Source organism: Aythya marila, assembly GCF_965140915.1.
Source record: "Aythya marila genome assembly, chromosome: 1".
In the NCBI taxonomy this organism is placed as follows: domain Eukaryota; kingdom Metazoa; phylum Chordata; class Aves; order Anseriformes; family Anatidae; genus Aythya; species Aythya marila.
This window is the reverse complement of record NC_139042.1, coordinates 194,804,106-194,831,864: the sequence shown is the minus strand read 5'-3', so window position 1 is coordinate 194,831,864 and position 27,759 is coordinate 194,804,106. Positions and strand designations below refer to the sequence as shown.

General features: G+C 37.3%; 1 protein-coding gene across 6 annotated transcripts in view; it reads right to left on the bottom strand.

Moving 5' to 3' along the window:
- PHTF2 (putative homeodomain transcription factor 2) overlaps positions 1-27,759 on the bottom strand; it is a 66,995-nt gene that overhangs the window by 24,691 nt on the left and 14,545 nt on the right. For 3 of the 6 annotated variants that reach the window (XM_082777188.1, XM_082777192.1, XM_082777189.1), the window contains exons 3-7: positions 15,798-15,854; positions 11,959-12,028; positions 9,520-9,678; positions 4,846-5,011; positions 4,039-4,203 (exon numbers count right to left, since the gene is read on the bottom strand). In XM_082777188.1, coding sequence (XP_082633314.1) covers positions 4,039-4,203; positions 4,846-5,011; positions 9,520-9,678; positions 11,959-12,028; positions 15,798-15,854 — 617 coding nt within the window. The remainder of the gene's footprint in view (positions 1-4,038; positions 4,204-4,845; positions 5,012-9,519; positions 9,679-11,958; positions 12,029-15,797; positions 15,855-27,759) is intronic. The other 3 variants (XM_082777191.1, XM_082777190.1, XM_082777193.1) reach the window with 3 other exon arrangements.

The following is a 27,759-nucleotide window of genomic DNA, read 5'->3' as shown; positions in this document are numbered from 1 at the left end:
TGTGCCACTTCTTGAAGCTGCAAACAGACATGCTCCATTTAGTACTTTCTCCACAGATTTCTTGTTTTAAATTCACTCTGCTTATTAATGAGTCTGCTAAACACAACGGGATTTACTCTTTCCCACATTATCCTGTAACACCTCAGTAACATATTTCAATATATCTTACAAACACAATAATTAAGCTCGTTTCAAATCACAAGTATATGCTTAAGTATTATTATTCTTAAGAGAAGCCTACTAATATCACTAAATAGCCTTCCATAGCATTTTCTAAAAGTCGAGGCCATTATCTAGTCAATAAATGTAGAAGCAGCATCATCTAATGGCATGAAAACTCTCTTAAAGCAAAAGTTTGTAGGATCACATTTCCAAATTAGAAAGCATAGTAAATGAAGGAATGAAAAAGGAATAGCAGCTTGCTGCCTTATCAACAGAGATTACTTCAAAGCTGAGTTTCACTTAAGATTCTCTATCTCAAAGGAAATAACATGAGAAGTCTTTACCCAGAAAGCAATGAAAATCTTCTATTTGTTTGATTTCCAGAACACTTGTAAAAAAGTTTAAAAAAAATCTGGAAATTTGATTTATATCCTTATTAAAAGAACATTAAACACAGAGTTGGAAAAATTATAAAGAATCTGCCTGATTATTAATTTGCTCCTATAGGGATGCATTGCCCTTCTCTTTAAAGAGTGAAGCGTTCTGTGAGAGCTTGGATTACAGGGCAGAAGATTCAATTCCTCTTTAATATGTACGTCATACAAACTGGGATAGTTGCCTCAAATGCCTCCCAAGAGAAGGTATTCCTTCTCTTCAGTATTCAGTGGCAACCTGAACACACACATGGCTAGGGAGAGCTGCGCTATGGGAAAAGTCCTAAAAGGAACAATCCTTTTTTTTTTTTTTTTTTAAGAACATGAACAAAATAACGAACAGAAGAGGCAATGTTACTGAGGCTTTTCATCTTCCTTTACCTTCTTTAGTCTCGTTCCACCTTCCTTTACACTTTATTAATAAAAAAAACTAACAGCATTTTTATTATTATTACTCCTTAAAAACCTGCTGCCCTACTTCCCTTATAGGAAGCTCTTGTAGGAAGTTAAAGAACTTACCTACTATTCCCTTACCTATTCCCAAAATTCTCTGTTGATGTTATTTAGAAATGAGTACAAAATCAGCAGAAAAAGAACTTTTTATAGTTTTTATATATTTGCATGGATTAAGTTTTATTATAAGCTTACAGAGATAAAGAGACAGCAAGATGCTTGATTGTATGCTTTGTGCTGGTGCAGTTAGTAAGCCTCTTCCTATTTGCAGATTACCACTGTGCTAGTTCACATACAAACATAGTTCTTATTTTCGAAAGCCACTAGGAAGACCATTTAAGACATTACTGAGGCTTTAGACAAACGTGTCAAACCATCAACAGTAAACATGCTAGAACTTTATGTCTGTGCTATTCCATAATGCCTTTGTTTAGCTAAGTTAATGAAAATAAGACAGACAGAAAGCATAGCTTATTACTTAATGGGAAAAAATGCTGTTCAACTTCTCAAATAAAGCAAGTAGCAGTCTTTCAGTAACAACTTATTGTGAAATTATAAGCTTCAGCAAGTTCAGCTGGGAGCACTAAGGAAAGATATTAAGTAGCACTGAGATTAAATTCTGTGCAGGAACCAAGAACCCAAGGAGGCCAATTTTTAACACATTAAATATTTTTTTTTTTTTTTAAACGGTGTGAAAGGAAGTGTGACTTGGGGAGAATATCATGCCTTCATTTCACATTTTCTGGAAAAAAAAATAGCCAATTTTTCACATTTGAAAACTACTAGGAAGAAGTAGCCTCAAACAATTGAGTAAAAACGGATAAAAAGTGAAATACATGTATATACTTATGCATACTTTTTTCAGATAGGACTTAAAAAAGCAAGTGAGAGAAATACTAATCAGCTGAGGCTCATTTTGAAAAACAGGTACTCAAGTAAAATTTCATTCGTTTCTAATGCAGAAATCAATTATATTTTTGGTAAGAATCCCTAAATTTAAGTCTCCACACAATAAATGCATAAATGTGGGCTTCAGCTTAAACTACCAAATTAAACTAAACACACTACAGTGAGTTAAAAAAACAAACAAACAAAAAAAAAAAGAATTATGAACGATTTACTTCCTTAACTGATAAAAGCGCGTACTTTCCTATCATTAACCAACTTCTAAAGATTTAATGTTAGAACTAAAGGCATTGAAGAGCAAAACTGGACAACACCTTGAATAAATCCAAAAAGGTCTTACAAATGTTGAATATCTGCAAATGCTAAGTGAGGAAGAACTTTTAGTCTTATTTATGAATTAGCTGGAGGAAGCATTAGGCTTCTATTCCCATCTATTTCATTGGAATTGATCAAAAAAACTCTCTTTCCTATTAAAGCTGCAGAACATTTTAGAAGTTAAAGATTTCCATAATTCAAACAAGGACAGCTTCCTGGCACTGGGATTTCACGAGAACTTCCTCAGCAATATCAGTCTCCACACTGTGCTCCTGTCTCCTCATTCCCAGTCCCACTCTGCTGACAAAACTGTTGTATGACCATGGAAAAAAAAATATATATATATATTTATTTTTATTTATATATATGAAGAAACTGATCTGCATGAACTCCTGGGGAAAAAATGGTTATTTTTCAGATAGACAAGTTCCTGATATGGTTCATTCTCAGACATACAAACTGTGCCTCTACAGTGAAGAGGCAACAAGTGACTAAAGGCTACTTACAGCATCCTCAGTCATTCTATGCTCTGTATGCTTTGGAGATGCTGTATACACTAAGTATACATCTTAACATCTTAACATCTACAAATAGTACCTTTCTTTAAATGGTTTGAGCAAGTACCACATATCTCTTCTCAACTGAAAACACTCTTTGTGAGCCCAAGACACAGAAGGCAAGGAAGAAAATGAGTCTATCGACAATCTTTCTTCTACTGAAAATCAGTGTCTTCATAGAATTGAAAACATTCAAAGAGCTTACAAGATTATAATCCAAACATACCAGAAATTAATGTGTTTAGACCAATCTATTTAGATGTGGGTTTACACAAAAGAACAGCAGTGGTGTCGACTCCTATTACTCATAGTTTGTTAAAGATAGCTTAATCTACACAGAGAAAAGTCAAATGCATTCTTGCAATATTTTAAAACATTTTTAAAACTTCAGAGTTTCAACAAGATATTCCCAGAATGTAAAATAATACAAAATAAACTTTACCAGAGGTTACGAGCACATATCACAGGTATGACAGACATGTTAGTGTTGCAATATTTAAGATGCACCATGCACAACAAAACATCAATTAAATCACTTGCAGTATCCCTTTTCTTAACTTTGTGCCATTTTGAATATATTCTTTCTTGCTAATAAATACTGACATACAGCACTCACAATGCTGTATGTATATTGCATCTTGAACACTGGCTGCTACTGAATTACTATTTTTTTTTAAAGCCCTACTTTTTTTTTAGAGCATTGAATTAGCAGATCAATCATTTGCCAAATCTCACTGAAAAGTAACAAGGTTTCAGTCATTAGAAAATGCATCTTTTATATTTATTTGTAAACTAAGTAATTGTGCTTATTTGAATCCTGAAGGCTTTTCCTTCAGAAAAAGTATGTGATTTCATGACAGTCATGGAGCTCCACACACATTCTCTCAGAGCAGCTGATGTAACAAAGCAAAATGAAAAAGTCTGATTTTTTCATTGGATTAAATTTGAGAAACTGCGTTGTCTACACAGAGTAGTCCTACAAATATCAGGGGACTAACAAAAGTTAATCTGTATCTCTTCAAAGTTATTGCATCAGCATTTGCAGAAGTGAAAGAAATAGATCAACACATGACATGTTCAAACACTGAGCTGAGTACTATTAACAAAAACTGGATCAACAAAAGCTTATCTAATCATTAGATCAATGTTTACTTCTTTAGAAAAGGGATAGTGCATATCTAACACATATGTAGCCTTGAATAAATACAAACCCTGATAAAAAGAAAGCGGCATGCCAGATATCTCTGAAGACAGCGCCAATACTGTAAGAGGTGCTTGTACCGTAGCTCTGCACTGTTCCCTCCTGTGTGTTATCTGTGGTACTAGAGCCATCTCCTTCCCTATGTACTTCCAAATGTGCTGCTTTCCTTAATTTCCTTCATCAGAAGAGATTAAAATTGGAAGGTAGCTTTATAAGTGCAATCTAGTAGGTCTATAATGCATTCAGCAGTTTTAAGCATGCAGAAACAAGCAAGATTTCAAAATATTTTGCTAAAGGCTTATCATGTCAATTTAACAAACTCCATTTAATAAAACCAGGCAAAACAGTTATGCATTATCATAACACTTAAAACTCAAGATATATTTCATCTCAGAAGCTAACAACTGCAAAATTCACTATTGCAGGTTTCCCCATCATAATGGGACAATTCATTGTACCAAACCATAACGAAGTGCTGGAAGACTTAAGGTCTATGTTTCAAATATCTCTTTTAATGTACATTTCTGTCAGGTCACTGGTCAGTATCACACAGATACTGGCACTCCACCAGTTGCAAGCTGCTTTGAGGCAAAATATCAGATTCAGTGCATTAGAAGTCAAATAAAGCAATGCACAAATTAGTAAATGCATAAAAGTTAGAGCACCAATTAAGCACCCATTTTTAAGTTTCTGATAAAAACAGAGCCTCATTTTCTCATCTCTTGCAAAGCAGAGACTGTAAACCCTTACAATTTTTCACGTACGTTCTTTAGAATAGTTTAACAATCCTAAATAAGTACTTTAATATAGACTATACCTTCTTCTTTTAACCCCTGTGCTGGGGGGTGGCTTAGGAGTTCGTGTTGAAACAATCTGACAATGCACAGTTCCAAGTAGCAACATGAGCCATATTGGCCCAATTACTTCAGTCAGAGGTATATTATGTGGGCTCTGGGCTGTATAAAATAACACTACAGCAGCAACTGGAAAAGAAGGAAGATGAAGTTGAGTTTAATATTTGAAATATCTGAAACAGCCAACTTGCTATATGGCTTTTCTCAAAATCAGAACGGTCACATGTAGTCTGTTATCTGCGTTTTAAACCCACCCATGCAATTCAGCGAATGGAATGACAACTACAATGAAATAGACAGTAATGGGGATTTAAACAAGTTGCCTACTTATCTTAACACTCATCTTTTCTTTTACACTTGTGATATTACACATATTGCTCAAAAAACATAGCAGAATTAAGTAAGGAGAGAGGGAGGGAGGGGGAGGCATTCACAAAGCTAGGTCTGACAGGAATTTAAACCTTTAAGGTGAAACTTCAGTAGGAGGTAAAAAGCAAATGCTACCCTTACAGCAACCCAGATACCCGTAATTCTGTATAGCTAAAAATGACCCAGCACAGTCCAACAAGTTCAGTGAGTGCAGGAGCCACCAAACCAAGAGCAGGTTGCCCTGACCAGTTGTGGCCCCTCCATTTTGGAGGCACTCAGTACCCAGCTGGCCACGGCCCTCAGAAGCTTGTTCTGGTCGATGCTGCTTTGAGGGGGGTGGACTGGACAATCTCTGGAGGTGCCTGCCAAGCTCAGCTAACACCCAGCTCTGTGAAACCACACATCTATTTTGAGACGGGAAGGATCAACAGATTAGTGACTAGAAGTTCTTCGCAGCCTCAAGCAGAAACCACTTCAAGCTCCATGCTCCAGGCAAAGGAGAAAAGTTCCCATGCCAACGGGCAGATATGCATAAGTGCAACTACAAATACATTTCATATATACTTGTGTGTATCTTTTCTAGTAACAAGAAAAGATCAAAGACAAACCATGTAAATTGCGAGGTAGTCCGGCTGAAGTGACCTGGACTCCAACTAGCTTTTGTGGTTGGAAAAGGGGCACTTCCAATTCCATAGCTGTTAATTGTGTAGCCCTATAACCAGCTCCTCATGTGCAGCCAACACCCACAGAGCTCTTTTGCTCCTGTATGTGCAGACCAAACACTTCTACAGCTTAGAAATCCTTTTTACAGGCTTCCTATCAGTCAATAGCATGTGGCAGACAGAGACAGCAACCCTTTCTTTTTCTCAGCTGACTGTATATTTTTTGTCACCCTCTGCCTGTAGGGTCTGAAGTGCCGTGTTCTGAAAAAAGAGGATGTGCAACATTCAAACACCCCAACTGTATCACCCAAAGCCACACCTAACACAACCTGGATGTGATGTTTTCCATTAAAAAGAGATTAAACTTGTTTTTCACAAAGTTCTCTCTTGTAAGCTAACCAACATTAGAAACAAGATGAAAGTACAAAACAATGGAATTATTTTTTATCATGGTAATCTATTTCCCAATTTTCCAGTCTTCTTCCTAAATAAAAAACTGATGGAGACATAAGTTCTATCTTGTTTTTGTTGTTGTTTTTAAGGTTTCTCTTCCCTTAGTTATATTATATGTAGTAGATAAAAAAAAAATACCCTGAAGTGTTTATTACTCTACATGGACTGAGTTTTTGGTGTGTACTCAGATATCATTACCTCTTTCTAAATGAGTTTATCTGAGTTTCTCACATTTAAAGATAGATCTGTATGGTACAAGGTGTAAATAAATAGTCAACTCTGATTCCTACCATACAATTAGAATAAGTATATATTTCCAAATATACCAAGGTCTATAGATCCATTTGAAATGATTTACAGGAGTCGGCCTCTACAAAATAATTTTAAACTTCACCATGCAATTTCTTCTGCTACGTAAAAACCATTTATCATAGCAGAGTTATCTAAAAGAAATAAGATTCCTCCAGAAGATTAAAATCTATAGATCGCAGGCTCCCACCATGAAGTTTCACATCAATTTAAGAAAATGGTTACCAACCTCCCAGTCAGTAGGATGGGAAGGAAACTGAAGAACTTCTGCATAGCGTGCCAATACACTGTGGTTAGGATTACCCTAGGATATCCAAGGCATCCAACCACAATTTATTCTACCACTTTTAATTATTCCTCCACTTATTTATAGTGGATTGGTATTTTTCTAAATGACACTGCTTTATTTTGTGAAACAGAAAAAAATATTTCATGTAGAGCAAAAAGCTGTATCAAAGCAAACAACTGTACATTTCAAAGACCAAAATGCATTTATTTCTTAGTATTGAAAACTTTGAAATATTTGTACTACCAAGAAGCTTAAAAACTCTTGCATTCATATATACCTTACCACCATTAATATTAATAATTGTTATAAATATTCAAGTTTTTTGTTTCATACTTCAAAAATACACAGAAGAGATGCACACTATAATTTCACACAATGTTGGTCTTCCTATTAGGATACAGAAACATTTTAAAATTAAAAACGAGGTAGTGGTATGATCTAAATAGATAAGGAGTCAGAAGGAAAAGATTTTACTTCTACCTTAGTTCACTGGCCTGTTCCATGACCTTGAACAAAAGCATTTCTCTGTAGTTCTCTTATCACTCATTCTGCTAATCATACTTTATACTAAACAAATGCAAATGTAATCTGCAGTTTAAATCTACAGTCCATGAAAGAATTCTTTTCTACAGACTTACATAAACACCAGCAAGTATTCTGCTAAAGGTTTCAAAACAATAATTCCAATTAATGGCAGTTCATAAATCTATAGAAAATACTTCATAATTAAATAATTAAACTTAATATATATATATATATTTAATATATGACCATAATGAAGTCATTCCAGTTTACAACAGTGTCAATGAGAATCTCATGACAACAGAAATTCTGTGCTACAAAAGAAAATGCAGATTCAGGGCAGAAGTATGGCCACCAGAATTTGAAGTATTTTGTTGTTAAGTTTTCGTGATAGATTATGGCTGTTTCAGCACTGACTTAGTAATTTTATATGAAATAAATAACTGAGCATACTTTCCAAGTAAACTATACCGTTATTAAATTATAGATCCCCAAGAAATTTGAGGGACAAAGCATTAATTGCAACATAGCTCTGTAATGAATGTTCTAAAGAATTTGCATTTAGTCTTATTTTACTGCTTCTAGAGTCTTAAAAAGGCTTCACAATTTGAGTGTGTGTACATTTTCAAAAAAAATAAATGTGAGGTTGGGAACACAAAAAATGACTATAATGGTGCTTCCCAGAATAAGCAACCTATGAACATGGTGATGAACCAATTACAACTTATGCATCTCACTATCTATATTACCATGAATAAAGTAAAAATAACACTATGGAATACTTACCATAGTATACACAAAGGTTAATGCATGCAGTAATAATTCTTAAGGACCTATCTCATAAATTGGGATAGAGTGAAGTTTTGATAGGTCACATAAGTGTGTGTCAATGCATTTCAAGTTTCCGGGCACCGGCACTGTGAAATTAATTTTATAGCCACTAACCTCTTCACACAAGAAGTGCTTTTTTTTTTTTTCCATTCCTAATTTTAGATACAATTTTCAAAAGACGCAGTGATTCATAACTACAAGGACTGATGGCAAAATTGGAAACTAATATCATATTTTAATTGGATTTCAGTGGAAAACTTACCACTTTCCACTTATCAGTGGAAAACTTCTCAGCTTTTCAGAGTACTTAAATTGCTCCCAACTTTCATTAAGCTTGTTCCATTTTTGTTGTACACATTTCTGGTACACTTATTCTCTCACTGCTTTTCATGCTGTTAGATACTGACTCACTGTATTACATTCTTCCTTTTCTCATTTTCCTCTTAGATATCACATATAATTAAGAGGAGCACAAAGTCTAATTACTAGAACTTGAGATTCATCATCATATTTAAAAGCTGAGATTTTCCTTCTGTTTGTTATAAAATGACTTTTGGGCAACTGCTAATCTAGGAAGCGTAAAAAATAAGATACATACTCCCGCCTTGTGAAATGGAAAAATTAGCAGAAGCATAGAGGACAAGAAGTACCTACATTTGCTAGTCATCAGAAGCATAGCTGAGGTCTGACTAAAGTATAAACTAGAAGTTCATTGCCTCTGATGTGACAAGATAACTCACAGAAGAACTGGAAACTGATCACACAAATCATCCTACTAGGTTGCATAAGCAACCTAGGCAGATTCAGCATTCCCTGTTTCTTCAGAAGAGCGGCTGATCTGCACAGTACCAGAAAGACTGCACGCCTCCAAAGCATACACTGTCCAAGCCAAATGTTTCTTTGTCATCTCTCAGCCCTAAATTGGATAGTCCTGGAAACCTAAGTTATATATGGAGATGACAAACATACACGTGTGCTAAATGCTGAAGAAAGCCTTTGAGGAAATACTCAAATTTTCAACTTTATATACATATATACTCTTTATATACATGTAAAAGAAAAGTAGGAAAAAGACACATTCTTGCAATCTAATCTATTGGAAGGAACCTTAGCAGCACAAAGTGAACAAAGTAACATACAGTAATTTCTATATGGTTAAACTAAGGCATTCAGTCAAAGCTGATCCTGTAATCCAACTCTACCTTGAAGAAGGTAAAGAACAAGCAGCCAAAAAAAGATGACTCTTGATGTCACTTGTAGCCACCACCTGTAGAAGAATGGAAAGAAAACAACTCTCACAATTCCTTTGCGGGTCAGAGAGGTCCAAGGACTTTCAGGTTTTGCTTTAGCAAAAGCAGATCCTTTAAAAAAAAGGGAAAAAAAGAAATTTGTACGTATCTCAATGTTACAGCTAATAACTTTAGATGCTAAGTAGCACAGTAGTTAAGAGCTATTTAGTGGAGCAGTAGTTAAACAACTATTTGGATAAATATCATACTTCCATCCTTTCACTATCTCCTCAATCCACAGCTTGTACAAATTGTTGGTAGCCTCTTGATTGTTATTATCAGGAGCTTGTACCAATACTTAGACTTTGGAATGTGTGAATAACAGAATGTTGCCACTTCCTACTATATCAAAACTGTTTTAAAATAAATTATTAAAATGATTCTGTTTCATCAAAGTATCAGAAACCTGACAGGAGGCAACGGGAAGTCTCAGGAAAACTCCACACACCTGTGCAGGCACAGCAGAGTCCTTTTCTGCCACAGCAAATAGATCTATGTCATCAACATCTGTACACTGCCCTAGCCACATCATTCAGGAAAGTGGAATAAGGTTGAGAAGTACAGAACAGTATTTGTCAAACTGAAGGCTAGCTCTAGGAGAAAGAAAGTTACCCAAAGATCAATTCATCTTTGACTCTTCTACACCAATTATCATCTCACTCATTCAAATGTTCTCTCTCCTCCTCATATCCTTCCATTTCTTTGGAAGTTCCATTTCTTCCTGACAATTCCCACTTCTGACAGCCAGAAAACTGTGTAATATTTTTTCAGAGCTAACAGGTATGTGACAAACTATGCTGGAGGCTAGTGCTTAAAAAAGGCAACTACTGCATGCTGCTGTGCATTCCCACCTTGTTCACAAGTTGAATTGGCATTAGTAAGCTTTGTACTAGCAAATGTAAAATAGTGCCGATATAGGAGCTACTGTAATGCCAACTTAAGCATCTATGCAGAGCAGTCATTTATTTAAATGTTATTCAAGTATATTCCTGTATTGAGGTGGTCTACTGCTGCTCCTTAAATCTTACTAATATTTAGTTTTCAGTTCTGCTTCTTTAAAGTTCAAATTTTATTCCACTTTGCTTCTTTATCTTATAACCCCACATTAAAAAATAAAGTTATATTGTTAGGTTATGTGATAAAAGCTCATCTGCACACCCATACATATCGGCTCAAAGAGAAAATGGCAGGAAGGGAAGCCCAAATAATGCCCTGCCAGGTTAGCCCTATAATCACAGAATCGTAGAATATCCTGAGTTAGAAGGAACAAGTATGGGAAAACTGAGGGTTAAAGGGATAAAAAAACAAAAAAAACAAAAAGGCTGGTCATGTGTAAATAGCTTCTGGTCAGTACACTTGTTGCCTGGCCATGACATATGTCTGATCAACAAAATCCATCCTATGGTCTTATCAGCCCCCTTTCTAACTCTTTACTGGTTGAGGGGCTCCATTCTGTGTGCATACATGTGGTTGGGGGGGTCTGAGTGCCAGCAACTGCGTGGAGGTGTGAGAATGGCTACACGATTGCTAGTGAAGATCAAGCCAGACCAGCTGCTGAACAGGTAAAGTGGCCTGGGAGCAGTGGGCCAGCTCTGGGTGCGAGCACAGCAGTTTGCTTCAGTTAATTCTAGAGCTGAATTCAAAGAGCACTACCAGAATGGATTCAAGAGAACGTGTTGGCTGCTGGGCTCGTGGAAGAAGGAAAAAAAAAAAAAAAAAAAAAATCTAAGTGACACTTTCCTCTGCCTTTGTGAGGCATAAGGAAAATTAAATAAAGATAAAAAGAAAGATTAAATAAAGACTTTCTGAAAAGTCATATTATCTGACCTTCAGTTGCAGTTTCGTTATTGAAAACAGGAAAGAAATATTCGATTATATACAATTGTGACAATTATATTACATTTTTGTAACACTTGTAACAATTATAATTAACAATTATAATGTATATTATATTATATACAATAGTAACTCTCCTGAAATTTCAACATAATCTTTCCTCTAGGCATCAGAAGATGTGAAAGAAGTCTGAATGCGTTGGAAATTGTAGATTTCTGAACTAATAACTCCACAACTATGATCCATGGTAATCCACATACTTCCTTTATTCAAAAATTTTTACTTGACAATATTTAAATCAAGTTTTTAAGCCTTTGATTTACTTCTAGAGCTCATCTTTTAACTACATTTCCTATTTATCTTCTTTTAAAGGAGTTACGTAGGGCTGTTGGTTTTTTTGTTTGATTGATTTTGTATTGGGGACAGGTAAATACTTAGCAATTCATTCTTGTTACAAGACACGGGACAGCAGTTATTTATTTTGAGAAATTCGTCTTTTTCTAGCTCAAGACCTACCTCTTACAAGATCAACATCTATGAGGTCTGGTTTCACATGTCCTGTTTTCTTTGGTTTGTTTCTCAAACCCTGCAATATGCAAATATGAAATTTCAGGATACATTCATGCAGAAGACATATTACAAAAGAACAATATTGATGTGGTCAGTAATTGTGTTTAACCTGTACTGTTCTTCAATTTAGACAAATATGTCAAACTTCATAGATTTAAAGTACTTTAAAACATTCTGAGGAACAAGGCACAATAAATGCCTTTTTCACACTTTAACACCCACACAAGACCTAAACAATTACTGAACCACTAGGTAAATTTAAAATGGGGTTAAGCATTGAGCACACACCTCCCATGTCTTGGGGTTATGCAGACAACATACACACACACTTGCAAGAATTAGTAATACACTCTAATATTAGGTTTTCAGAGCTTTTGACACAAATTACTTTCCTGCATCTCTTTTTTCCTTAAATATCTAATTAAATTTTACAAATCGCTTATATTACAACATCCTCATTCCAAAACTAGACAGTAAATCGTGTAGTAATACAAGAGCCACTAATCAACAGCAAGCTCCACTGTCAGAAGTCCACATTGTAGAGAAGTATTGATTTTTTTCTTAATTGTGAATATAGGTCAGCCTATTGGAAATATGAGAAAAACCACACAAAACAGGAAAGCAGCAGGAAAAAAAAATGCAAGTTTCTGCTTATTTTTTCATTTAGAAGCAGTATTTTCCCTCATGGAAAAGCCAAACACCAAACTGTCTTTCAAAACTTTCAAGTTCGTTTTTAATGCTAAAATGTGATGCTGTATTATCACGCCTTGTGAGTTTATTTTGCTGCCTTTAGATCAGGCTCTTGGTCACTTTACCCAGTAATGATTCCATGTACAATTCCTACAGAGTAAAATATAATATTTCAAAGAAAATATTTAGGATACAAATAGAATTATAATGGAAGTGATTTAACTGTGTTCATTCAAAGAGCCATTAAGTTTGCAGTGGAACTATGGATTTCCAACACAGTCGTATATCACCCACATGTAAAAGCATTTATTACTTAAATATAAGCACTCAATTCAGAAGAAATCATAAAAATTAAATGAATATAAATGAGAAAAAGATCAATGAAATCTAGTTGTGTTAATCTTCATGGCAACTATATCAAGCAATCTCTTCAAATAGTGCACCTCAAAATACTTCTTGCACCTAAATTCAACTGGATTTATCTTTCACACTGAAATTAAAAAAAAAAAAATGTTCACAATGAACCAGATATATAGTCATCACCTGGTATGTCCATTCGAAAAAAGAGTTTGCTTGTAACGAAACAAAATTAATATACAGAATTGAAACAGGGTTGGAACAAAATGTGTTCTTAGGATGGTAAGTACAGAAAATCAGTTGTAGTGTAGACTTAAGCACTGCACAAAGCTTAATGTACAAGATTTTTATAGATCAGCAATCTTAAAACTGCACTAATTTTATGCAGGAGGAGAAAACAAGCCTATGGTTAGAAATAGGAATTATTATAATTCCAGAACTAACTATAGATTCTTGTGAAATCTTGCATAATCAAGCCACTTGATTTCAGGAAGGGATCCTCCAGCTCAAAAACTTAGGAGAAATAATGCCGTGGAAGTGTACGCAGTCCTGTGAACAATTTCATAGCTACGCTAGAGCTAAAATCATTTTCATTTTAAAGAAAAACTCTACAAAAAATTAAGTCAAGTGTAACTCGATGCACTTTCTTTAGGGAAAGCAATGGTGACACATTCTTTAAAAATTCCATTGGTCAAATATCAAATGTTTTCAGTGTCCAAGAATGAAACTGGTTTTACATTTTGCCACATGCAGTGAAAGAAGTCCATTTATTAAGATGCAATTTCTCCACTCTATTGATATGCTACAAAATTTCTGTAATGTATGTGGAAAACAGCAGTGTTTCAAACTAAGGTTAATTAAAGTATATATACACACACATTTCATACTACTCAGGCCCATTCAATTCACTTACACAATTTTTATGCAGCACTGAACACATTTCTGCTACCTGATATAACAAAAAATGCTTTAAAATAGTTATTGTAAAAATTCTTTTGCACAAAGATTAAATTTAATCTTAATATGGTAGTTCTAACTAAACTATAAATTTATACTATTAGAAACAAATTTTCTGCTCAAGAATAATATACTAAGATTTTTAATGAAGTCGATTTAGAAACACTACTGTGGTAGTTCTGAGATTAAAGCTCTAATGCACAATACCTGAATATTGCAGTCGGTTTCACTGTTATCTTTATGATACTAAATTCATCGACATTAACTCATATTGACAGCATCGTTTCTCCCACTGTGTTTAATTTGTTAATTACTGGACAATGACCCAGTGCTTTCTAATAGGCACAAGACATTATTCGCAATCAATTACACGAATTTATTACACAGTAGTTACAGGAATTATCGTTATGGCAATTGGTTTTCATGGTCATTGCGAGGACACTGAAAAAAAGCAATATGCTAACGCCTGAGCTTGAAATTAGTTGCACCAACATCAAGAACATTTGTGCAACACATCTCTACGCACGCTTCAGACACCGGGTACCACAAGATGCAATTTTCGTGCAATAGTCTTCTAATTACATAAGCACACACCAGAGCTCATCAGAGCTCCACCTCATGCTGCACTCTGCAGGACGGTCCCAGTAAGGAATGCTCAGCAGCTCCCCATATCCCAAGTGGCCTGGCACAAGCCCAGCCAGCTGGGGCTTCTCCAAGGTGCCAAATCCATCAGGGGCTGCACACCCTGCACAGGCAGCACTGGGGGCCTCCTGGGTGCCTTTGGCCAGGCTCAGCACAGCCACTCCGCACCCTCCCTGGCTTCCTGTGTCACCCCATGGGGCACGCTGCAGAGCCAGGGAGGTGCAGATGTACGGCATCACCAAGACTCAAACGCCAGGGTTAGAAGCACTTCTTCCAGAAATATCATCACCTCCCGTTTAATAGTTAATTTGTAGAATTTGTACAGAAATCAGGAAACTTCAGGTCGGTGGCAGCTTCCATATGATAAAAGCAAATCCCCATTTATCTATTTAAGCAATGGGAGGAAAAAAAAAAGCACAGGAAAACTGGAGTGGTGCCTATTTTACTAATGTTAAGAATCAACAATGCCTTTAAACTCATGCAATAATTTCATACTTCTTGTGCGCAGTAATCAAAGAAAAAAGGTTAATTGCAAGAATACGTTAATGAAACTAACTTTAACATCACAGAATATGGCATAATACACAATCCATAAAACTATTACACGTATGACTGATTTTTTTCCCCAGAACAATTTAGCAATGCAGCGGGCATCGATGGCACTGTTAGTTAAACCAAAATGCAAAAGAAAAAAAAAAAGCTATTCATGGAAACAAAGCCTGAAGTACTTACCAGTCTAATAAACTGTACAAAACAATGACAGCATCATAAAGGAGGAAAAGTAAACTGGAGGGATAAGGTAACTAACTGAAAGTAAGGAGAGCTCAGATAACTGACATTAGAAATCATCATAAAGAAGAGTGAAAGAGAGGTACTAAGAAAATAAGCCATGATTTAACATAATTGAACCTCTGTACTGAGGTACAGAAGGTTATAGAACTTTAAGTGCTTCAGATTTATTAGTTATATTAAATAAATAGGGCACACTCTGCCAGTTTGATTTGATTACACTCCAGAAGTCTGTTTTGACTTCAGTAGCATTGAAGAATACCACATACATTGTAAATTACATCAGCATACACAATTACAGCATTGCTGATAACAAGCAAAAAAAAGTTGAAATACTGTAAGAGTATTACCTTTATTTCTCTTTGCTCTACTGACTTTTCCCATATTTGTTGATCATATGCTCCAATCTAGAAAGAACACAAAAAAAATCTAGATTAGGTTTTAAAAGACATTGATCAAACAAAATCAATCTGCCTTCAGTAAGATAAGCATGAAGACAACAGGTTATTTCATCGGGGAGACTTACTTAGGGAGAAATCTCGATCTTCTCCACCCCATCCTCAGAGGAGGGGATCTAGGTGGCGTGTAACTCCTTTGGGGCAGAGGCCTCGTGCGAGGTGGCAGGAGGAGGCCACGCTGCCACACAACTGACCCACGGCACTGGCAGTGCAACAGCTCTGTCAGATAACTTGAAGCAAAACACAGCATGTGTATTGTGGAAGCCAAACCTACAATTCATTTTTTATTATTATTTTTTTAAGCTTCCTCCCTCTGTGTTTTCTGTTCCACTCCACCCACTTTTACAGCCACATTATCTTCAGCTTCATCTCTTCAGACCACAAAGCAACAAAAATAGGGGCAGGCTGGTAGGCAACCAGATTACAGGCCAGGGAATACTCAAAGCGTGCAAAGAATATCAGGAAACAGCATTTTCCCCACTGAATCACTGATGAAATAAGTAATGCTCTAAGTAGACCTATTCCAAAACTCAACTAACCTTTCCCTTGTATCCTGAGCTATTTTTTTTCCGAGGCCAGGCATTACTTAAAAGTTGTCTAAGGTTTAAAGACTCAATAGGCTGCCAGTCTATTTACTTGTGAAACTTTTCTGTAAAACTTAGTTTTGTCTAAATGTGGACAAGATTTTAGTCAAAAATTTGTAGTACAAAGGAATTGGTTTTCTCCTAGACTCTAACCTCCTCACATCAGTGTAGAAAACTGTGTATTTGTAAGACTGAAGGTAGGATACAGTGACAACCACAAGTCAGTGTGTGAGACAATATATCCAAGTTTTGTAAGAACTTACCAAAGACAATCTGCTTGTTTTGACGTCTAGTGCTCCTAGGTAATTCTCAGCCATGATCTGTTTTACTATGTAGGTTTTAGTTTTAAAGCTTTCCATCCCAGCAGTTCTCCATACGTATACATACACACGCATATGAACTGCTAGACACCTGAAGCTTGGTTCCCATCAGTTCCCATCACCAAACTCTGATCAGGTAAGTGCAACATCACTTTTGGGTTGTGTGAGCAAGGCAGATGCACGTTCAGAGGGAAACTCATTCAAAGTTTCTTTATTGACTATAAAGAGAGTTGATACAACCAGTATGGTCCCTGGTCCAAGCACCTGACGAGAACCACCCACAGTATTTGGGTGAACCTGCCTAAATCCAACCCCATTTCGAGAAGACAACTTCGCTTTTCAATTCCCAAACTGCAACAGGCACAAAAGAGCTGAGCACAAGTGCATACACATTATGCCAAAATGCTGTTCTGATTTGTCTTCTCCTATTTTAGTCTTTAGCAATGAAGACTAAAATCTTGTATCCAGCAATAAACACAAAAAGATATCCAGGCAAGTCAGAGCACGCCAAGACAATCATTAGGACAGTCTGGAGGCATGTTCTCTGCCTCCAAATCTGACCCATTGAAAAAAATAATTCATAGATTCTTTTCAATGTCTTTTTAAATCTGATTTATAGATTTATAAATTCTAATTTATATAAAGTCCAAGGCATGTCTAAAACTGGAAGTGAGAATAGTAAACCAAATTGCCCATTTTCATATTTGCTTAGTATTTCTCATTCACAAGATCTAAGCAGGTAAACAATTTTCAGTTCACTGCCTTAAAATGTTAAAAAAAAAAATAATCTACTGATGTTTTGGTAATCTTAAGAAATACTTAGCACCTGGCATTTAGAAAAAAACAGACTGTGGAAAATAAGGGGAAGTCAGGCACTGTACTGGACAGATTAAGCACTTGCTATAATTAAACTAATTAAAATAAAGGAAGTTTAAGAGCTGACTCCATCTGGAAATCTGCCAGCAATTAAAAAGTCAATATCTTGAATAACCACTCCACCCAGGCGTTTATATCAAATTGCTCTGGCTTCTTCTCAAAATACATTTTAAATGAAATTTCTGATCTTCCTGTTTTTCATGAGCTTTACTGAGAAGAGCAACTCCTGAGCGAGTTTTCTGTACTGGATAATATTGGGTCTTTCCCCCTCGCTTCCAAAAAAGCTTTCTTTCTACAAAGACAGAAAAGTCTGTCTCCCACTCGATTATGCAAGAAACAAATGGGGGTGCCTTTGTGCCAATAAAATTGAAAAGCAAACTCTGTATTTCTCATTCCATTCATAGCTGGTACTGGTTTTTAGAGTTGAAAGGGTCTTTAAAAGAGCGTTCTTCTTGCAAACAAATAATAGGTCATTTGTTAAAGGAATTCCGGGAGATAGATTTCAGAAGACATCTGAGGCAAGCAAGTCGACCAATTTGAAATTTGGCTTACTTATATTTTCCTGCAAACATTTCTTCTCCCTCAAGACTAGGCAGCAGCTTCTGTCTCCAAAAAAAAAAAAAAAAAAAAAAAAAAAAAGACAAGAAGTAGGGATTTTTCCATTTTTCCATTCATGTTTTTCTGTTAACATTACTCCATAAAGTAATTATTTCAGCAGGAGTCAAAATCAGAGAAAAAAAAATCACAAAGATGCTCTTTTTCAGCTTTTAGTGGATCTGGCCAGTCTCTTCTGATCTACTTTAATTATTAAAATCTGAACATGGGGCTGTTAGATAAAGCATAGTGCTGCAACCTGAAAAGAGTTAAAGGGATAATTACAGAGAGCAAGTGTCATTATAATCCCTCATAAATTATTTTATCTACATAATTTCACCTTTTTGTGCTGTAACGAAGTTTTAGAGCCACTTTAGGGAGTGCACACATGTGCTCAGCACATCACATTTGTACCTGACATTCATTTTCCTTTCTCTCCACCTGCATAAGTACCCATCGATACTTCTGTTGCAAACGTATCAGAAGGAATACATGCAAACAAAGCTGCTCTTACAAAGTATCATACTGGCACCCTTCATTTCCCACATTAAACAAAAATTAGTAGAACCAGTGTTACTGACAGAAAAGGCAAGTGAAAAACAAACATTCATTTTCTGCTAGCTTACATCAGGAAAACGTGTCTAATTTTGGTAGGACACATCTTGCACGATTCACTGGAAAGAGCTTTTCAGTGACAAGCCAAGTTATAACATATAATAATTACCAGACATGAGAAAAAAAAAAAATGAATGACTACAAATTAAATGGAACGAATGAATTCAAATATGTAAGCTAATCCTAGCAAACCTTCCCAGTTTAAAATTATCAAGAACACCAGTCAATTCCATCTTCAAAGAGTTTTGATTTACAAGTATTTCCATCTAAATTATGTTTCCTGTTAAATCTAAATATAAAGTTGTCAGATGCTTACACGCAGGCTCTGGCTCTTTGTTATTCAAGCAGTTGTTTGAAACCGTGCGTATCTGCAGGACACCTAAAAGACAAACATCTAGCAACGCCAAAGAAGTTAACTTCTAAAGGCAAATGAAATGAAGGAAGAAGCTTCTAGAGATAAGACTGTTCACACTTCCAGCATGAAAAATTTAAATATACAGAAAACTTGATCAAAGCAAGCTTTCTGTCTATATGCAGCTCTCCCCAGGGTTTTGTAGGTGTTGAAGTTTCCTGTGCCCGTACCCGTTAAGCTGATGGGAAGGCCCAAATTCACTCAAATACCTGTGTATGCCTGAAGCTACCAACCCTGCCCAGACTTCCTTGTCCATTATACCCACAGGTTCTGCAGTATCCCTCAAAGAAGTATAAGAGTCTACAAACTGTCCAATTTAACTTCCAATCCAATTTAACTGTACAACAACTAATGCTTTTATAATCTGTTCAAGATTTTGTGCAAGACTATTTGTATAATAGTCTGTCACTGGTATTTTCAGTCCATTGGTCCGGTCTACAACTGGGCTTCTCTTTTTCTTAAGCAAAATATAAAACATTATCCTAATTTTAATCAGCTTTATCACAGAAACTTATTCTAATTTACAAAATATCTAAATAATCAAAAGGGATCACAAAGTGAAGTTTGTATTCTATAGCTTTTTGTTTGGTTGTTAAGGATTTGGCAGAAAGCAAATTAACCTTAAAAAAAAAAAAAAAAGTCTTCCTGGATTTCTTTTTTAATAACCTGTTAATTCAAGTTATCTTTCATCACCAAGGATCAGCAGCAGTACCCTCCCTGTTGCAGGAACCTGTTGATAATATGCTATGAGTAGAATAAACTATGGTACAGCCTACCTGTAGCAGAAGTGGATCAACTAGCAGATGTTCTTTTATACAAATTTCATTTTAATCATGCATCACAGGCTTCCTCAGTGCCAAGATCCTATCCAGATCAGTTACCTCTAAAATGTTCAGTCACCAAGACACCTTGCCTCACTGAAGGCCCAGCTGAGAAGATGAAAGGAATTCTGCTCCTTTGTGTACTCACAGAGTTAACAGCAATTCTCCACGCAGCTGCTGCAAGTTGCGGCACATAAGGGATTACATGCAAAGACTGAAAATCCTGCCAGTGTTCTTTCACAATGGAAAAGCATTGCTTCAGGTGTAGCCAGAGAGACATTAAGAAAAAAAAATAAAGTGTGGGTGGCCTGTTAGAAGTTCCACCTAGAAGGGACTGACGCATTTTTAATGCTTTTAGATTCTTTTAGAAATACTTTAGCTCATTTTTTAAAATTATTTAAATGGGAAAATGATCCATAACCCACTATTCCAGTTTCCAAAAAAAATGTTTCTTATGGTGAAAACTTATTGAAAACATCAAAATCCATTGGACTCGCTAAACCACATTTATACGTATGTGTTCATATATTTCAAACCTTTCTCAGCAACAGGAGAGATGACAAAATGAGCTAAACTTTGAAGTACTATAGGTAATTACTGCTTCTAAATTGCACTATCTCATGTGAGCACAGCTAGGTTGTGTAATTTGAAAAGCAACAATAAACTTGTGGGGTAGCATCCTTAATTAACAGAGTCATACATTTTAAAACAGATTTGCTCTAAAAAAAAAAATGTTTTTTCCCACCTCATAATTGTCAAGAAATTACATACATACACTGGTACGTGACTTGACAGGGGATATTAAACTATGCAAGTAAACAAGTTCCTTCCCCCTTTTTGAAGAAAATAAACTAAACTCACCTGACAAAGCTAGCTCTTTCCTGAAAGTATAAATAATTTTGAGAACCTTTAAGTGCAGTCCCCTCCTAACATTTGCTGGGGATGTGTCCACCTTGAAATTATCTAAAACAATTGCACTTCCTCCTTCCCAATCAAATACCTCAGAAAGCATTTGATCATGTTTCCTTACCTATCTAAAATTTGACATCTTTATGGTTTGTTTTCATAACAAATAACAGCAATTAGCTTAAAAATAAGAAGGTAAGCTACCAAAAACAGCTAATTCTGATTTCAAATAAAGCCCACTACTCAGAAGGTCTGCACTGCGTATTATTTCTTCCCGGTGTCTGTCTCATAAGAAGCTGATCGATAGGCCACGCTTGCATTGAGACTGAATTTGAGCTTTGCGAAGGACACTGATATTCACTTTAAGCTAATGTAGTGATGGTATCAACATGTAGCCCAATACTCACAAAGCCTTCTGATTCTAATGGAATTGATCAATATTTCAGGAGACATTTATAATTTATGACAAAGCAGGCTAGCAAAGATTATAATCCGAAGAATACATAGCATTCCCTGCTGGATCTTAAAACTTTAATATTTACCCAGAATGAAACCTGCATGCTAAAGCTTTGTCCTTTAAAACCTCTACACTTTTTGATAAACAACATTATAATACTATTACAAATCCAAAAGATAAGAGATAGAGAAATTGGAGAATAAAAGAACAAAGTTGCTTTGGTCTGTCTACCAAGGAAATTAAGTCTTTAACACCTTAGTAAAATATTTAGGATTAACTTATTGGCTAATGCACTTTTATTACTTTTTACAGTCACCATTCTTCAAAAATTGTATTAACTTCTGTATCAGAATGTTTTTAATATTAACTGATGTATACATTTCTATGCACATAATATTCATATTAAAAAACTAAAATGCCTCATATTTAGTTCATGTTGAAGTATATACTTATGAATATCATATTTTTTATTTTCTCAAAGCACAGAACAAATTTATTAAAAGTTATTTTAAACCCCATTTTTTTATTATATGAACTGATCCACATTGCAGCAAAGGCAATAATCCTGTAGTTCAGCAGTGTAATTATTTCTCTTGGAGAGAACATTGATCAGGTATGTACCAATGCTTTTTCTGCATCTGTCAATATAAATTAATTCTTGTTAACATCAGCCAGCCTTACTTATTGTCCTCAGTAGAGGTTTACTGATTTTGGCTTATCTACTAAGAGCATGAAACCTTCTTTTTTCATCTCACAATTAAATAAAATTATATGTGTAAGAATATTTGGAAACAGCTGGCAGCTGGAACTGCAGTGAAGGGCTGACCAACAGCTAGCCTAAGCCATTTCCTCGTGACGTACGCTGGATGCCAGAGGTAGCTTTAGATCCCATTTCTGTGGCTTAAATGCCTACTGAGCACAAACAAAACAGCAGCACAAACGGAACGGGATTCCATCTGCTGCTAAAGCACAGTGTAACCCCTCATCGTCACGTTACTCATCTTCAGCTGTCTGACTGAAGGCATTGCAGAACCACAGAGGCTGGAACCTCTGGAGGACATCACGCAGAACAGCTCCAGTTACATCAGGTTGCTCAGGAGCTCACCCAAGGAAGATGTGAAGACCTCCCAAGTTCCAGCCTCTCTGGGATTCCATCTTGGCAACCCTCGTGGTAAACATTTTTCTTTCTTTACACCTAATGAGAATTTCCCCCAATTCAACTTGTGTTTATTGCCCCTCATACAGTCCCAGCACACCTCTGAGAAGAGCCTGGCTCCATCCTCTCCACATCCACCCAAGGTGGCAGTTGCAATAGCACTCTGCTCTCCCCTTTGCCCTCTCTTCTGAAGACAAGAAGCCCCATGACAATCTTGGTGGCCCTCCACCAAGCTTCCTAAAGTGTATAGATGCCTTTCTTGCACTGGGCAGCCCAAAACTGGACATAGCATCCTAAGTGCTGTGTCTCACTTGAGCTGGACAGAGGTCGATATTTTTTCTTACAATTATGTACTTGCACAAAACAAAACAGCCTTGAGAAATAACTGGGAAAAGAAAACCACTCTGACAGCCTCATTGCTCAGTTTCATTCCCTGAAGACCACTGAAAATCCAGCAGCTTCACCAGCACTGCCACTCTGATTTTGTAACAGCACTGCCCTTACGCCCCTGATTATTTCCACTTCCCACAGCGCCCCTGCCTTGTGCCAGCACATTCTTGTATGTGGTTGAAAGATAATTCAGTTCTCTCAGGAAGAGAAAAGAAAATGCTAGATTATAGATTCACGAGGCATAGCGGAACAATTTGAGAATTGCTGTTACAGAGGGGTTTGCAGCTCACTCTCTCACAGACAGGTTCAGCTCCTTCAGTCTGAGTTTTAACTGGTTTAGATCCCTGACCAAACTCGCCAGAGAAGTGCACGGATGTCTGTGGGAAAGCAAAGCAGGCATGGGAGCCAGCAGCCAGGCAAGATGTGAGACTGCTTTGTACAACCACATTGTAGTTTTGGGTGATTCTGAATCCCCTGCACGAGACTCCCAAACAAGATTTGCCTCACTAAAACAAGGGGCTGAAGAAACCCCCACTTTTTGGTCAGTTGACAACTTCAGTACCCAATTTCAGTGCTGCATAGAAGACAACTTTGCTAAATATGTATTTTTCCTCTCAGTGCTTTCATAATCACATAGTCCTTTAGGTTGGAAAAGACCCTTAAGATCACCAAGGCCAACCATCACCTAAAAGCACCAAGTCTGCCACTAAACCATGTCCCTTCATGCCACATCCACACACCTCCAACACCTCCAGGGAAGGTGTACTGGGTCTGGCTGGAACTTTCCCAGCAGCAGCCCATACAGTGCCGTACTCTGTACTTGTAGCTGGAACAGCAGTGTTATCACACCAGTGTTGTGTCTACTGCTGAGCAGCAGTGGCACAGCACTGGGCCTTTCTCTAACCCTCCTAGGGCGTGGGCAAAAAGTGAGGAGAGAAACATCACTAGGGCAGCTGACCTAAACCAATCAAAGGGATATTCCATACCATGTGGTGTCACACTCAGCAATAAAAGGTGGAAACAGGAAGAAGAGGGGAGGGGTGGGTTCTCGTTGAGAAGACGTCGGTCCTCCTCTCGAACACCGGCTGCGTGCGTTGAGGCCTTGCTTCAAGGACGTGGTCAATCATCGCTCATTTGTGGGAAGTAGAGAGTAATTTCTTTCCTCTGCACTTCCACATAGCCTTCATTTTGTTTGTTTGTTTGTTTTCCTCCCTTCTTTTTATTTTTCCCTTTTCCCCTCCCTTCTCCCCTTTCCCTTTTTATTTCCCCTTAGTTAAATTGTTTAGTTCATGGTAGTCTTTATTTAATTGTTATTATTATTTCCCTTTAATTAAATTATCCTTATCTCAACCCATCAGTTGTTCTTTGCTTTACTTCTCCCCCTCCTCATCTAAAGGAGGGGGAGTGAGAGAGCGGTTGTGGGGTTTAGCTGCCTAGCACGGTAAAACCACCACAGAAGGTGACTGCGCTTCCCTGGGCAGCCTGCTCAATGCCTACCCCCCCCCTCTCTGTGAAGAAATTCTTCCTCAGCCTCAGTCTAAACCTCCTCTGAGACAACTTCAGGCTGTTGCCTCACGTCCTATCACTTGTCACCTAAGAAAAGAGACCAACACCCTCACTGCAGCCTCCTTTCAGGTGGTTGTAGAGAGCAATGAGGTCTCCCTTCAGCCTCCTTTTCTCCAGACTCAACGGCCCCAGCCCCCTCAGCTGCTCCCCAGATGTCTGGTTTTCTTGGCCCTTCACCAACTTCATTGCTCACCTCTGCACACCCTTGAGCATTATATTCGTGTAGTGAGGGGCCCAAAGCTGAGCACGGTACATGAGGTGTGATCTCACCACTGCCACGTACAAGGGGACAATCACCCCTCTGGTCCTGCTGGCTACACTATTCCTGACACGAGCCAGGATGCTGGTGGCCTTCTTGGCCACCTGAGCACACTGCTGGATCATGTTCAGCTGGCTGTCAACCAACACCCCCAGGTCCTTTTCTGACAGGCAACTTCCCAGCCACTCTTCCACAACCCTATAATCCTATATGGGGTCGTTGTGCTCCAAGGGCAGCACCCAGTATTTAGCTAGCTTGTGTTTGGACATAGCCCATCAGCCCAGCCTAGCCAGATCCCTCTGCAGAGCCCTCCCACCCTCAAGCAGACCAACACTCCTGCCCAACTTGGTGTCCTCTGCAAACTCACCGAGGGTTTGGCGTCATCTGCAAACTCACCAACTTCCCCTCATCAAGGCCCTCGATAAAGATATTAAATAAAACTGGCCCCAACACTGAGCCCAGGGGATATCACTTTCAAAAACAGTCAGCTCCAGTACTTGTCAAGTTTTGGCACTCCAAGGCTGACCTTTTCGAGCTGATGTAATTTCAACATCCAAAGTCCTCAGAAGTACAGCCATATACCTACACCATCTGGCGAAAATTGTTTTCAGCTCTAGGGTCACTAATGCATCACAGGGATTCAGTGCCAAGAAGGAAATCAGGTGGTTCAGGGTATGATATAATTTGTTTGTTTCTTTATTAAGCTGTCAAACATAATCTTAAACTAATGAGCTGTAAAACACTAAATATTACAGGTCCTAATGCAATTAGAACTCTAATTTTGCCCTTTAAAACCATGACAGAGAAAACATCTAATTTGTTTTATTGTGCCCTTTAACAGCATTACCCGAAGGACACCTAGGGCAGCACAAAGCTCCATTGGCAAAGTTAAGCGAGATGCAATCAGATGCAGGATTCAGCCTCATTAAGTTCTACTCTGCCTTCACCAACAAAGAGCCCCCAGAGAAGAAACATCTTAATTTTCTCCAGCAGCATGATTAACAAATTTGTGTACAGCTCCCCATTTTAGTGGCGAGTCTTCTGTGAGCACTGAGAATCAAAGAGCTGTTAAGGGTAAATTTCTGGTTTTACCCTACATATACTCACCAAATTTGAAACCAGACCAGAAATTGCACGTCTACAATTATCTGTAAGCCTTAAAAGTATTATAATAAATGAATGTAAAGAGTTTAAGTTTCAAGTGGTATTTTAGATTATTATTGATTTTATTACTTTTAACATGAGGTTCTGTTACTGAGGCAGTACTTCAAATACTTATTTAACGAAAGGAACTGAACGACCAGAGAGGTACAGCATCAGCTACTGACAATCTTTTAAAATACTTGGGGGCCAGACTTTTTTCCTGAGGAATCACAGAAGCACAGAACTGTAGGGGTTGGAAGGGACCTCAAAAGATCATTGGGTCCAACCCCCCTGCCCAAGCAGGTTCCTTAGAGCAGGTCACGAGGAAACATCATGACCATTTTCTCCATAACATTCAATCACAAACCTGAAGCAAGGTCAGTATCCTGATAGGCACGCAGTATCCTAGGGATATTTATTACCGAAGTACACATATGTGAATACTTGCTTGGAACAGCCAGGGATCAAAGCAAGGATCCTTTCCAGACACCCTCACCACACCCATTTTGTTGCAGGAACCCGTGCAGCAGACACGTACTCAAAAGGAGCTGGCAAACCCTGTCTGACCTCACCAAGACGCACGAACATCTCAGCGCTGCGCTCCTCGGTACATACAGGAACACAGCAGAGGTTTAATTTATATCGCTTTCTTCCCAGTCAGTCTGCATCCAGCAGGATTTATCTGTCCAGATTTCAAAGTACTTGTACCAGCTGGGAAACGTGAGCTGTCGCTGGAAGCAGTAAAGCTACGTCCATGTGGTCCTACGTCTCAAATAACAAACTGGTGTCATACACGATCTCAAATCCTACAGCCCAATTAAAAATAACCAAGTATTTTTACAAGGCAGTAATCAAGAGCTCCCACGCACTGTAAAACTGCAGACTACAGTCTGCAAGACTGTTGTAAGACCATTGCAGACTCCGTCTATTGCAACAGCAATAAACAAGTTTATGTAATAAAAAGTCTGACCTTTCAAACAATTAAAGAACTAAATCATCCTCGTGTGAGAAGCTCAATTTCAGACAATAGAATGACTCACATGAGTAAAGTTACTTCTGTGCTTGCTGTCTGGAAAACTTGCGTGCAAGTAGGGTTGGAAGAGTGCAGCTGCTTTTACTCTTTCCTCTACAGAAATATAAAACCGCCTTACTTTTGCGAAGACAACAGACCTTTGTAATTTAGTATGGGAAAAATAGAAAGTGTGAAATAAAAAAAGAAGTGTAAAATACAGTGTGAAGTAGTATCCAAACTGAAAACAAAACAAGGAGTAAACGATCTGTTCAATATTTCATCTAAGTCTCATTAAGTCTCTACCTACTCAAATACATTTTTACTTCTTTATGTTTGACTACAAATATTCTAAATTCTTCATATTCTTTATTAGGATTTTTGCATAACTCATTTATCTGAAAAAAAATAATACTTTATTTTCCACTTTTTATCATATAGGCAAGACATACTAATTTGATCAATAGTACTGCAACCCTGGCTCTCTCTTGGCCCAGAAGCAACGTTTTACTGCTAGCATGAGCTAAGTATTGATTCCTCCCTTCTTTCAATTTCAGTTACAGTAATGGGGAATCAGCAAATTTAAAAAGCAAGCTAAGTGGAAAATCTTCGACAAATATGAAGTAAAATTTTAAAACTGAGAGAGCTCAGAGTTCACCAAGTTCAGGATTTTGTCATCATAAGCAATCACCTAACAGGAACATATCAGAAGGGACAAAAACATGCCTGGGACCCACTTGCCACTA